This window comes from Neomonachus schauinslandi, chromosome 5 (genome assembly GCF_002201575.2).
Source record: "Neomonachus schauinslandi chromosome 5, ASM220157v2, whole genome shotgun sequence".
Taxonomy (NCBI): Eukaryota; Metazoa; Chordata; class Mammalia; order Carnivora; family Phocidae; genus Neomonachus; species Neomonachus schauinslandi.
Genome location: NC_058407.1, coordinates 114,209,365 through 114,223,692, shown reverse-complemented (window position 1 = coordinate 114,223,692; position 14,328 = coordinate 114,209,365). Strand labels below are relative to the sequence as shown.

The 14,328-nt window shown below is 33.9% G+C and overlaps 1 protein-coding gene across 1 annotated transcript in view; it reads left to right on the top strand.

The window, feature by feature from the left end:
* GPR158 (G protein-coupled receptor 158) overlaps positions 1–14,328 on the top strand; it is a 452,410-nt gene that overhangs the window by 228,182 nt on the left and 209,900 nt on the right. Inside the window, 2 exon segments of the mRNA XM_021687154.1 lie at positions 3,404–3,506; positions 6,681–6,707. Of these exon segments, the coding sequence (XP_021542829.1) occupies positions 3,404–3,506; positions 6,681–6,707 (130 nt within the window).

Below are 14,328 nucleotides of genomic sequence, written 5' to 3'. Positions count from 1 at the left end.
TATCCTTTGTATATCCTTTGTATATCTCTGCTGATGGCTTAGTAGGTATGGGCATTGTAGGTTCATCGAAGAGGGCATCCAGTCTTGTGAGTAGCTACTTCATTCACAGGGATACCATAAGTCTTAATACAAGATGCTTAGTGTTTATCAAAGGGTATCATGGAACAGCTACCTCTATGGGGGAAGAAGTACTGCTTTTTCCATTTCTACCCTCTTGGACTTCTATGAAGATAAAGGAGAAAGGTTTAGGCTTCAATATCTAAGATGAGTGAATGTCTTAAGTACCTAAAATGAATATTTTAAATGAATATTTTAAATGAATGTTAAATTAGAGTAAAATTCTGAAGACTTTTTCCTGTATTACATGAGAATCTTTTTAAAATTCTAAATTTTAAATATTACAGAAAACAGCTCCTCAGTCCAAATATGATCAACATTAGTTGAGTAGTCATCATACTTACGTAGATTTTTAAAAACTAGTTTGAATACTAAACTAGTTGCCTAATCTTGAAAATGTGTAAGTTTGGTTGGGAGGTGGCAGAGTTAAGAGTAGCTACAGAATGGTGATGGCAGATGGAGCAAGAAAGCATGGGAAGCTGATTGCAAATTTGTAACCATTAATAGAAAAATAAGCCAGGATCACTTTTATACTAAGGCAAACATATATAAGCAATAGCACATGAGTTCCGTGTAGGTACCACAATATTGAAATACAGCAGGATGATATTCTTTTATTGATGCTTTCTGACTGAATGTTTTTTTCTTTTCTTTGAAAATATAAATTAATTTAAGAATAGAACAAAAGAGTTTGAGGTAACTAATAATATAATTCTGTGTTTTCCATAATAAAACTGGGAAACTTTTTTTTATGCTCAATGGACTTTATATTTGGTCATATTTATCTGATCAGCTAGGGTTTTTTTAACCTTCATTTTTATTTCAAGTTTAGAGTTAGCTTGTAAAGAGATATTCTTATTCCAGTAAACTCCAGATCTGCTTTAAACATTTAAAATTTTCAACTGAATTACTGTTGCAAAACTGTCATATTATTAGGGAATTTAATGCTGTTTTAAGGAATAGCATTAACCTCCAAATTCCAGTGAGGCAGAATATTTAGAGTATACTGTTGTATTCTTAGTATCTAAGACTTAGTTTACCTGGATAAATCTATGCTGTATGAATGTTTACTAAATGCAACTCACAAGAAATTTCACATGTTATGTCCATAGTATCACAATCTAGTTAATGAGATAATGACACCACACTGAATTACTCTTCTAAGTATTCTTTGTTTCTTCCTTTCTGCCTAACCTTTTAGCTCTAGAGTGTCTTGAGTCTCACCACTTTGGACCTCTGTCCTTTAAAACCTGTAGGCACTCCCTTAGTGATCTAGTCTTATCTGATTTCATGGCTTTACCTATCATTTTTGTGCAAATCAGTCCTAAATTATACAGCCCAGACATCTCTCCTAAACTCCCTCCTACTTTATCAGCCTGCCTATTTGATACCTACAGTTTCAAATAGGCACTTCACACTTAACATTTACAAAACTGAACTTCTGCTCTTTCTTTCAAATCTTCTCCTCCAGAAGCCTTTCCTAGGTCAATGATGGCACCTCCAGTCTTAAGGTTGCTCAGGCAAAAAAAAAAAACAGAATAAAGTCACCCTTTATTCTTTTCATCCTCTTATACCCCATATTTAACCTATTAGGGCATCTTGGTGTTTCTGCCTTCTTCAAGATTGTACATGAATTTGACTGAATGATTGTTCTTACAAATTAAAAAACTAAGGCTCAGAGAAGTTAAGAGCACATCCCAAGTTCACATAGCTAGTTAGTGATAAAGTCATAATTCGAATCCTTATTTTCTGACTGACCACAAATAATATGCTCTATTCATAATACTAGTGCTTCTGAAAAGTAAGTTACAATTGTTTTTAATTTATATAGTTCAGAAATATCATCTGACCTATTGTATAACTGGATTTTTATAAATAGTGTGTTATTTTGTTTAGGTTCTATAGGAATTTTCTAAGCCCACAGCAGTTATTTCATAAATACTTGCCAACTCAGTTGAATTGATTGGTACTTCTCTCTTCTTGTATATTGCTCTGGGTCAGGAACTGTGTTTTCAATTGTAAGGTATAATTGGTTACAAATTGTGTATTGGGTAAGAAAAAGGCTGGGGGTGGGGGTAGAATTAATGAAATAAAATATTCAAGGAGGTCTCTTAGAAAGCTCTTTGTTAAAATTTTTTGTTTTATCTGTATGAATTTAGAACATGTACTAGCTCTTGCTACCTTATATATAAATACTTTTCTAATTCTTGGAATTTTCATAGTATGTAATATTGATCTTGATACCAATCATTAAGCTTAGATTGTAGAATTATTATTTAAATTATTTAGAGTTTTCTCTTCAGGGCTTCTGTATTAGGGAGACATTTTATAATTAAAATCTATTAGATTGTAAGATTTCCTAATTGATCATAATGGCAAAAAGTCAAAGCATTGGCATCTTGGTAGAGAGCAGAAATTAAATTTCAGTGTTGATTGTATTCTTGAGACACTCCTGTTTTATTGATGTACTGTTTGTATTTTAATAAAAGTTATTCTGTGCTTATGTAATTAAATGTAGCAGAAATGAAGTATGTTAAGCCAAATTTTATGAGATTTAAGTGATATCTTTGAAAGAAACCAAGATTAAGCTTTTGGGAGATGTCTATTATATTTATTGATGTGACATATTTAGAAAGCTGTTCATTTTTTAAAAATTTATGTAAATGTAGAACACTTATCTATGAAAGAGATTTTAGGTAAAGAGCCCTTGGGATCATTATTTTATCTTTATTTTTCTCTTCCAAATTTGCACTTTAAGGTTTACTTGTTATTTCACCAATTTGTTATTTTATTTATTTTATTTTATTTTATTCCAAGGATGAAAATTTGGTGAATATTTAATTCATAGAAGCAATTTTCACATCCCAAATTCTATCCATCTACCTACCTACCTATCTGCCTCTCTTTGCTATGATAGAAATATTTTTCATGGAGTCCTTCTTAAGGCATTCTTATAGGCTTTGGAAATATCTCTTAAAGCAATAAGATTATATTTGAGGCATCAAACCCAAAAGCCATGCCTAGAAATTTACTCCATATGGCAAATGAATGAGTTAAAGTTGTGTGGTGCCTACAGCCATAATGACATGTATTTAGAAAGGAAACTTAGTTTGCAGCATCTAAAAAATGTCTGTTGACAAACCTAAAGTAAGAGTTCAAAAAAGAGATACTTTATTTCTGGAAAATGTGATAGTTCTGTTACCATTTGTAGTGATGGGTATCTGTGAGTCTTTATACTGTGAAATAAACTGTGATCAACTCTACTGCTGTCTTTTCTTTTTCATAGTGTATGCCAATTAAAGGTCTAGGATTCGTGCTTGGAGCCTATCAGTGCATTTGCAAAGCAGGATTCTATCATCCTCAAGACTTCTCAGTGAACAACTTTCAGAGTAAGTGTGCTTTGCTTCTCTGCATATGTATGAGTCCACATAATATACACCATTATTAATTATGCAGATTTTCTCTTAACCTTGTTGGAGTTATTTGCTTCAGTCCCCACTGGTCTGACATTCTTTCATCCCTTAAGGAGTTTTTGCTTTGGTTTGTCATCTACTATGCCCTGGAGTACCACAGAATAATGTGTTTATTTTAAGTATGTTTTAGTTTTCAATACATTTCCTGAAAATAATGTTAGCTATGCAGTAAGATCAGTTGGGATTCAGTTATTGAGAGCTGTTGCTACAGAAAGTTCCTAAACCTAATTTTGCTAGTTTGTTTACTTTGTTTATTAATTTGTTTATATATTAGTTTTCTATACAGCATAAAGAGCTACCACAAAGTTAACAGTTTAAAGAACACAAATTTATTATCACAGTTTTCATTGGTTACCTTTCCAGTCACAGGTTAGCTTGGTTCCCTGTCTCACCAGGCTAAAATTAAGGTGTCATCTGGGATGCAATCTGATCCGAGGTGCAGGGTCTTCTTCCAAGCTCATTCAAGTCAGTATCTTGCAGGCCCCCCCCCCCTTTTTTTTGCTAGATTTTAGTCTACTCTCAGCTCCTAAGAGTTCCTTAAAGCCTGTCCTTGTGACCCTCTTACAACATTGCAGCTCACCTCTTCAAGGCTAGCAAAACAATTTCCTCACTCTGCTCAGACTGAATCATATATAACATAAAATAATCATGAGAGTGAGCATCCCATCATTTTGCCAGATAATGTAACCTAACTGAAGGAGAGACTATCTCCTCATATTTACAGGTCCACTCACATTCCAGGGGAGGTGATTATGCAGGGTGTATACTCCACAATCAAAACTTGTTCATCTGCTATTTTATTCCTACTCCAGAAAATGTCAGGGTTACAATTTGAATATTGATTTTTTACTTTATCTCTAGAGAATGCAGTGTTACCACACTGGCTTGTAGCCAGCTATTGGATATAAAGAAGGAGTGTAGTAGTAAAAGGAGTGGTTTTATAGGAAGTTAGGGCTTGGGGTTACTGAAACTGAGGTACAGGTATCTTTTAGATAGCCATTCACAAATCTGCAAGCCTTATTATTGGTCTGTATAGGAATTTGCATTTCTACTAGGCATAGTTCAAAGGGTACATTGAGATTGAGACCTGAGTTTCTTCCCCTGGGAATTTTGGTAGACATTTGTAGATTTTTTTTGTTTTGTTTCCTCCTGGAAAACATTATTCTTGGTATTGAATCTGTTTACATTTAACATATAGGCTCTGGAGATGAGTAACATTTTGCTATCTCCTCTGTCATATAGTTCAGAATTCAGCCTTTGTTCTGATTAATAGTTACAGGTATAATTCTAAGATGGCCTCCAAGCTTCTGTTCCCACAGGCCCTGTCCAATACCTTCTCTTAAGTGTGGGTGGGATCTGTGAATACAGTGACGTAGTGACTCACTCCCTGCTTAGGCTATATTATATAGCAAAGGTGATAGTATAGTCAACTATGTGATTACATTGCATTAAATAAGATTCCCTCCCAGCATAGCCAACTGAAAAGAGATTCTAGTGCTGGCCTTGAAGAAGTAAACTACCTTGTTGTGAGAGGGCCACATGGCTAAAACCTAAGTGCGGCCTCTGAGAGCTGAGAGCAAATCTCATGGACAGCAACCAAGAAAACATGGACCTCAGTTCTATAACTTCAAGCAACTAAATTTTTCTAGAAGCCTGAATACACATGGAAGAGGATCTTAAGCTCCAGATGAGAATACAGCCAGGCCAAAACCTTGATTTCAGTCTAGTGAGACCCCGAGTAGAGAGCCCAGTTACCCTATGTCCACACTTCTGATCAACAGAAACTGGGAAATAATGAATAGGTATTTTAAGCCCCCAAATTTCCAGTAATTTGTTATATAGCAATAGAAAACTAATACAATAGCAGTGATGATAACATTTTCAGGGTAGATATGCTTTTCCTTGTATCTGTGGCAATACCAGGGCTACTTTGGCATTCCTCACATTTATGGTCCAGACATAACAGATGATTCAACACCGAAGGATTAAGGGAATAGGTTTTAGCTTATGTTATGTGAAGGTATTTTGTATCTGGTTTACCCACATTTGTTCTCAGCTCCCACTATGTGACTGAAATAAAACATCTAAATATTTTAGAACCAGAGAATGACTATGCCATTTGCTTATAACACCACCAGGAGAAACTAGTTAACCTTTAACAACTTATCTTTATTTAATTTGCACACTCCTACTTTCTTCCTTATTTTAAAAGCCAGTGTTTTTCACTGGACCTACTTTCTCTAAGAAAAGGCAGCTTCTCTGTGTAAATCTAACTCCTGTGTTGTACACATTGCAGCCATGGAAAAGAGGCCACAGTTTTTAAAAGATGGTCTATATTTAGACATTAGCTGTGATTCAGCTTTGACCTTAGCACATACTTAACCAGACCTAACCTTCCTCAATGACAGAGCAGAAAGCTAGCTACGTGTTATAATTTGAAGTCAGTAAAGTGCGCGTTGACCAAAACTGTCTTTCCTGATGGCCTTGTCAGGTTGCAGGAAAATCCATTATTATTCACTCCTTGTCCTAAAGAAAGAATACAGCAATCTGACCAAGAATGCAAGTTATAACTTACCAGGGTCATCAACTAAGGACTGTCCAAACATTTTTTGTATTCCTTATTATTATTAAAAACATTTACTATTTATTTCTGCGTTTTAATACATTCAGTCTTTTAATCATAGTATCCAGGCAGTTCGTATTGACAGTTGTTTTCTTATGTTCTTAAGGAGCTACCCATGACTTAAGGAATGACTATGGGTAGCTCTGGAACCAAGGGTAAGGAGGCATTGAAGATCCCCAAAATGAGATAACATATGTGAACCTGCAAGCATAGTACATGGCATGTGATAAGTGTTCGTAGGTGTAGTTAAGTGATAAACAAACATCAGTGATGTATGTAAAGAGATAATCCTTAAACATCATTGGTCATTAGCACTTGGTCTCACATTTTATCATATTACAATAACTAATTTTTTAAAACTGGAACTTTTGGAGAATGAATTTGACATGGGGGACAGGAGAAGTATAACAACCAGTGCTGCATTGAGAAGGGCAGTAGGAAGAATACTTGGGAGCTAGAGGCAACAGGAAGAAATTAGTTGCCTGATCAGGAGAATAGGATACAGAAAACAGGAAAGAACGTACCTCAAAGATTAAATTCACTTACTTTACAGTTCTACATCTAAAACAAGATCGGAAATCCCCACATCTGTTATTGTCATGTTATTGCATTTGGAGAGAAGAGCTGAGATATAGTGCTGACGTCTTAGAGAAAATGTAAACGTGACTTAAAAATCCTGTTAAACTATGAAGTGATTTGAAATCTTTATTCAGACTAAGACCCGCAGTAAACAAAGGGCTTGTAAAGACCAACAAGAATATGTTTAAATGACATGATTTAAAATTGTGCTGACAGCCCAGAGACTGTGTTCCTGGCATCTCTCTCTTGAAATTGGTGGTCATATGTGAACTAATAAGATCTGACACCTGGATGGTGGCAGGATTTCAGAATAACCAAGTACTGATGTATAACTGTCTCTTCAAATCCAGGCTGTTCACTTCCAGGTTGATGAAAAAGAAGAAACTTATGACATGCTCATCTCTCTCAAATCCATCTATCTTAATATGAATTCTGTCTTCAGTGAAACCTCTTTTTTCTCTTTTCTGTAGATACATTCCCAGCCTTTCAGTCTTACTTCTCTTGTCTTTTGGATTGACTTTGGCTCATGTACCTTTCCAGAAAAACCTAATTACAAATGACCCAAACAGGGACTAAAGCAGTCCCTGTTTTGGCAACTCTTGTGTTAATGATGGGGTTGGGGGGAAGACAAGAATGTAGAGATTTTAAAAAGGTATTACCTTGGGAGAAAAGAAAAAGAAGCTCTTTGAAAGCAGGTACAATATAGTGATGCTGTGCTCTAAGCAAACTGTTAAGCAAGGCTAACCTTTCTGGAATAAGTTTATCTCTCCTCTTTTTCATGGCCAGTGAGCGGGAGATACTTGGCTTTCTGTAGACTAGGTCCTGTATCAGTCTCTAATACCAACCCCAAATTTAGAACAGATTAAGGGAGCTTGAACATCACAGTCTCATTATCAGCATTATCACTTTTGCTGTTGATCTGACTTCAGCCTTGTGGTCTCATTCACTTTTGCTGTATTACAAATTGATCAGTTTTATTCCAGTTATAGTAGCACACTTATCCATCTAGTTGTGCTTTTGTTTTTGCCTCATTCATCTGCCTAGTTTTCAGTTTTCATGTCTTCCTTCGTTAGTCCTGCTCATAGTGAATGGAGTCCAGTCACTCGATGTGTCTGGAAGATCTGGAAGATGGGGTGAGTTGCCAGTGGAAGGGTTCCCAGTGCTGTCCACGTTCTTGGACTCTTGACTATTGCATTAAACTGTTAATCTTTGACTATATTCTTTCCAACTGTTGGGACATACTCCATACCATGTTGGACTTCCCTGGTTGTTAAATTTCTACCAGAGCTGGATTTCTATCATAGTTTAGCACAGTAATTAAGAGCATGGTCTTTGGAGTAAGTCCAACTTGGGTTTGAATCCTGGCTCTGCTACTTACTTGCACTGTGCTATATTCTTTAATTTCCCTAACCTTTATTTATGACATATGTAAAATTGGGATAATATTACATGTTTTATAAAATTGTTATAATGATTAAATAATAAATTCAAAGTTATAATCATGGCAGTTGGCACATATTAAATGCTCAAAAATATTGTTTTTAGTTTGTATCTATTCCAGTCCCCTCTTTCCCCAAGTATCTCCCCATTTTTATTCCTTTCATGTAGTATCTGCCCCACTTCCCAGCAGAAGATCGTATTTCCATGTCCCAGATTTTTTCTTTAAATCTTTAAAATGGGCCCCACTCTCATATATAATATTCAGTCATCCAAAAATCTTCCTTCTTCCTACTATCCAAAAATTTACTTCATTAGATTAAAAAATATTTCTATTACTGCTTTTATTTAGTTACATTACTTTACTTTATTGGACTGCTAATTTGATATTCACTTTTGTAGACAATCATCTTCCCCAAAATATTAAAAAAAAAAAAAAAACAACCCTCTGGCAGGGAAATTTGACTGTCAGTCATTCACAAATAATCTCATTGTAATAGGCAGAATGATGTCGGTTCCCAGCCCCCAAAGATGTGCATGTTCCCATTTTTATAATCTGTGACTGTATTACCTCACATGGCAAAAAGGGACTTTGCTGATGTGATTAAGTTACAGACCTTGAGATGAGAAGATAATCCTCGATTATTGGGACCATTCTAATCATATCAGTCCCAAATAGCAGAAAACTTTCCTGGCTGTAGTCAAGAGACAGAAGTGAGGGCACAAGGGTCAGAGAAATACTACATTGCAAGGTTTGAAGATGGAGAAATAAACTCACCCAAGGAATGTAGGTGGTCTCAGGAAACTGGAAAAGGCAAGGAAATGGAATCTTCTCTAGATCCTCCAGGAAAAAATAAATATAGCCCTGCTGACACCTTGATTTTAGCCAAGTGAGCCCCATGTCAGACTTCTGACCTATAGAAGTATAAGAATGAATATAACTATATTATATTTCATTTAAGAAGCAATATAAATTTGTGTTGTTTTAAGACACTGAGTTTGTGGGAATTTCTTATAGCAGCAATAGAAAACTAGTACACTCAGTTAGCTTGCTTCCCACCCCAACATTCATTCCAGTGTTCACAGTAGGCTGTAGTGCTTTCTCTAGAGGAAATTGTTCAAAATTCCAAATAATTGACTCAGAACAATTTATAATCTGGTGGGTCTTTGAGTCATTCATACTTGGGTTTAAATCTTGTGTCCACTTACTAGCAGGAGAATTGGGCAAGTTTCTCATACATTCTGAGATTCTCTTTCCATATTCATAAAGCAGGAATAGTGGAATCTATTCCTTGCCTATTGTGAGGAAGGAGTAAATGAGATGACATATCATATCCCAAAATGGTGGTGATTGTTATATTAATGTGAATATGGAGAATTTAGTCCTTTTGTTTATAGTATTTATATAATGGATGTCGTGGGGATTGAATGAGTAGTGTCTATGGGCAAAAAATCCATTTGTGTTTTATAATTTTATAAGTCATATCAGAATCTTTTTAAGATCTAAATGGTATTTTTGTCCAAAGAAAAATACTACTAAAAATGTTGGAGACAATAGAAAAATGATAAAATGTATAGGTAAGCATATATCAAGGTAGGGAAAAGCTTGAACTCTGACTATATTCATGGTGAGGAAATATAAATTTTAAAATGCATGCACTGGGCTTTATATTGAACTTATTTTCACAACTAGCCATTCGTGATGCAAGTATATGATGGTATATTAGCTAATCCTGATTTTAGGATATGCAAATATACATTCATGTCCTAACAGTAGGAATCTTTTTGGATAGCAGTCTATATATAAGCATATTCAGCTGACTCTTCTCTCCATGTGGATATTATAGATATTGAACCAAATATACATAGAAATCTCCTTATTGTGTTGGTTACTCATGTACATGTACCTTTTTCCACTTAATTTTTGGATGTGATTTTAACAACCTGAAGACTGGAGGCAGATTATTTCATCATCCTAAACCATGAAATAACAAATAACAACTATATCTTCCCATGGTTAGCTAATTACAGCATCTTAACTACAAACCTTGATGGATGAATATGTTCCCTCTAGTTCTTCTCTCCCCAATGCCCCGATTCTAATGAAGAAGCAAATATGTGTATGGAAAGAAAGGAGATGTTTAACCTAATGATGATTTCAGATGAGCATTATTTGTACCTAGAGCTAATGTTGAACTCTCATTGTCTGAATTGATTCTGTTACTTTGAGCTGAATTATGTTTATTGTTTGTGATCCATCTTTTTCTCATGCCTGTAGAATGGAAGGAGGAGGGGGTTTTGGCAAATGGGCACATGGGCTAGTCTTGCAAAGGTCTGGCCTCTATCTTCCTCTTACAGAAACAGTTCCTATCACTGAGGGCTACAGTACCTCCAACAAGGGACCTCTGATTGGTTTGTTGATTGATTTATGTCCAAAAAATCCATCTGCCAAAAAATATTACTGAGCACCAACTGTCCCAGACCTTCTTTTAAGCAGTGCAAGAAAAAAGTGTCTAAGCTTCCAGGACAGACGCACATCTTCCCAGAACATATTGCAATACCCACAAACAACAAATGAAGGCAGTCTTGAGTAAAATACAACTCAGTGTTCAATATTAGTAAATAGGATCAAATGTAAGAGCTTTAAGATTTAACTGGCCTTAAAAGGTAGTCGTGTTTTCTCTCCATACTCCAAATATTCAAATATTACCTTTTTGCTCTTGTGAAAACAGTTTTATACTTCTGACACTTAAGAATCTTACTCAGCAAAACACTTGATATTTCTATCTGATGTTTGTACTGAAATTTATAATTTCTACTTCAATCTACCCTACGCACTTCAACTCATTCTTTTCTAAATCAGAAACTCTGTACTTTTCTTCCATAAAATGTAAGAAGAAAACTTTCTGTGGTACCTTTTGACAGTAGGTACCACAAGTCATAAAAATGTGGGTACATTTTGATCTATCTGTTCTATACTTCTATTCCAAGGAAATATCAATCTAAGAGGTTAAGAAAGTTGTATATTTTTTATAAAAGAAAAAGAAGAGCGAAGAAAAGTACCCCTTTAATTTGTTCATTAGTTGAATCTTCAGAAAACCAAACCAAAAAACTGATACTTTAAGAAAATTTTTGAAAAGTTTTAGTGTTTTATTAGCAATGACCAAATTTACCCTTGGGTTTTTATGGTAGATGACAAAATTTCTCAATGGACACCCAATGTAATTTTTGTTTTGGTAGAAGGCATTCAAATAAAACTTTGCCACATAAATTTTCTAATGTTACCTACTAATTTCATTTGCAATTCTCATGACAGTATTACCTTGTTGAAGGAGAAAGTTTAAGTTACTGCATTATTTGTAATATTATTTGTAAGGACAACTTCTAATTTTAATAATGCAGTTTAATCTTTCCTGAACTTTTTTTTTGTGGAAACTGGTATTGCTATGGGAATGACAGCACTATTTTTTTTTTATTCTTATGTTCAGTTAGCCACTGTATAGTACATCATTAGTTTTTGATGGAATGTTCAATGATTCATCAGTTACGTATAACACCCAGTGCACATCACAACACGTGCCCTCGTTAATACCCATCACCCTGTTACCCCCTCCTCTCAACTCCTTCCCCTCTGAGACCCTCATTTCATTTCCTGGGGTCCATAGTCTCTCATGGTTCATCTCCCTCTCTGATTTCTCCCTGTTCAGATTTCCCTCCCTTCTCCTGTGGTCCTTCATGCTATTCCTTATGTTCCACATATGAGTGAAACCATATGATAATTGTCTTTCTCTGCTTGACTTGCTTCACTTAGCATAATCCCCTCCAGTTCCATCCATGTTGATGCAAATGGTCAGTATTCATCTTTTCTGATGGCTGAATAATATTCCATTGTATATATGTACCACATCTTCTGAAATTCAGATTTAACAAAGTGAAAGAATGACTAAGAAAATTATTAAAAACTATGTCTCTGCATTTTTTGTTATTTTGAATTGTCTAACTTATTTCAATAGATTTTTTTTTAAATCTCCAAATAGAGTGAAATATTTAGAAAAGCATTGTTAATACTGTTAACTGTTCTAATATTAGAATATCAAAAAGCAGTACAAAGTTTAAAAGGACAGCATAAAAATGAAGGACTCACTATGGAATCATCTCTACTTTCTAGTTTAATGATAGAAAGTATTACACTTTATTATTCAATGTAAAATAATGTAGCCAACAGTAACATACAGGTACAGGATTTAATATTTATTATATGCATCTATTATACATTATTTTTCATTGCAGTATGTTTGTTGTGTTATTACAATCTTAAAATTTTACTGATTCATACTTTGTAAAACAAAAATGTTATGAAACATCGAAACTTCCAAACTGATCAGCAGAGGTTTTTGGAAGACTAGAAATTTTTTTTTTTCATTTCCAAGAGTATGGATTTAATTTTCTGGAATGAGATTCTCTTATCAGTATTTATTTCTTTTTTTTATTATGTTAAGTTAGCCAACATATAGTACATCATTAGTTTTTGTTGTAGTGTTCTTCATTAATAATGTTCCAAATCAGAGACTAGAGACATGGCACCTAAATGCAATGCATCATCTAGATTTCATCCTGGTTGGATGGAAATAACTGAGAATTTATGGAATTTTAATATGGACTATTCATAAAAAAATATTGTATAAGTATTAAATCTCCCAACTTTGATAATCATAATGTAGATTTACATGAGAATGCTCTTTTCTTAGCATGTACAAACTGAAGTATTTATGAGTAAAGGGACACAATATCTCTAATTTACTCTCAAATGGGTCAGAAAAAGTAGTGTACATGTAAATCTATAAACATCTATCAATCTGTCCAGGGACTATGAATGATAATGTAAATGCTATAGAATATAAATAGTGGATCTGGGTAAATAATATATGGATTTTTTCCCCATTTTTGTTATGTTTTGTAAATTTAAGGTGTATAGCATATTACTTTGATACATTTCTTTATTTTAATATGATTTCCATTGAGGCAATATTTGTTACATTACATCATTATAGTACAATATTATTATCTATATTCATTATACTATGTACTAGAGCTCTACAGCTTATATACTACTCGTTACAAGTTTGTAATCTTAAACACCATCAGTCTTATCGTCCTCAACCCCATCTCCTGGTAACCACCACTTTGATCTCTATTTTTTAAGGTTTTGACTTTTTTGGATTCCACATAAAAGTGATATCATACTGTACTTTTCTTTCTCTGTCTGATTTATCTCTTGTAGAATAATCCATCTATGGTGTCAGAAATGTCAGGATATTCCCCTTTCTCATGGCTGAATAATACTCCCTTGTGCACATATACCACATTTTTAATGTATATGTATGGAATTTATTTGTACCATTCTTGCATCTTTCCTGTACATTTCAAATTATATCAAAATTAAAAGTTAAAAAATCTAATTTTTAGAACATTGTTTTAATTCAGGGGTCTGAAATTTTTCAACACTTACAGCATTGATGAGTTAATTAGGTCTTTGGGATTTGGAGCAAAAATTCACTTTGTTATTCACTGCTATCTAAAGGACAAGGGAATATATGCAGCTAGTAGAAATCATAAATTTAATCATAAATTTCACAAATTTAAAATATGTTTTTATTATAAAAATATTACATGTTCATTAAAGAAAATTTTGGAGTGTATAGAAAAGAATTTCAAAAGCCATTTGAAATCTGTCGATAATTTCATTCTTTAAGTTTATTGTTTTTATAAAATGTGTGTACATATGATCTTTCTGAAAACTTGGTATTATATTTATTTAATATAATACATAGTCTTCTTGAATGTAATTTTAATAGCTCCATAGAATTCCATTGAGTAAATGTACTGTGTGATTTACTTACCCATTCTAAAGTTTCTATTTTTACTAGTTTATATAAATATAAAACTATACTTAAATAAAAATGCCCCGAAGTTTTGTGTTTTTCTGAGATCAGTGTAGTAAAATTAAAGTAAGAAAAAAGGTTAACATATTGTTCACAAATTTCACAATTTATCTCACCAGGCTCATGTTTACAGGTGAATATTTGATTCCTCAGATAT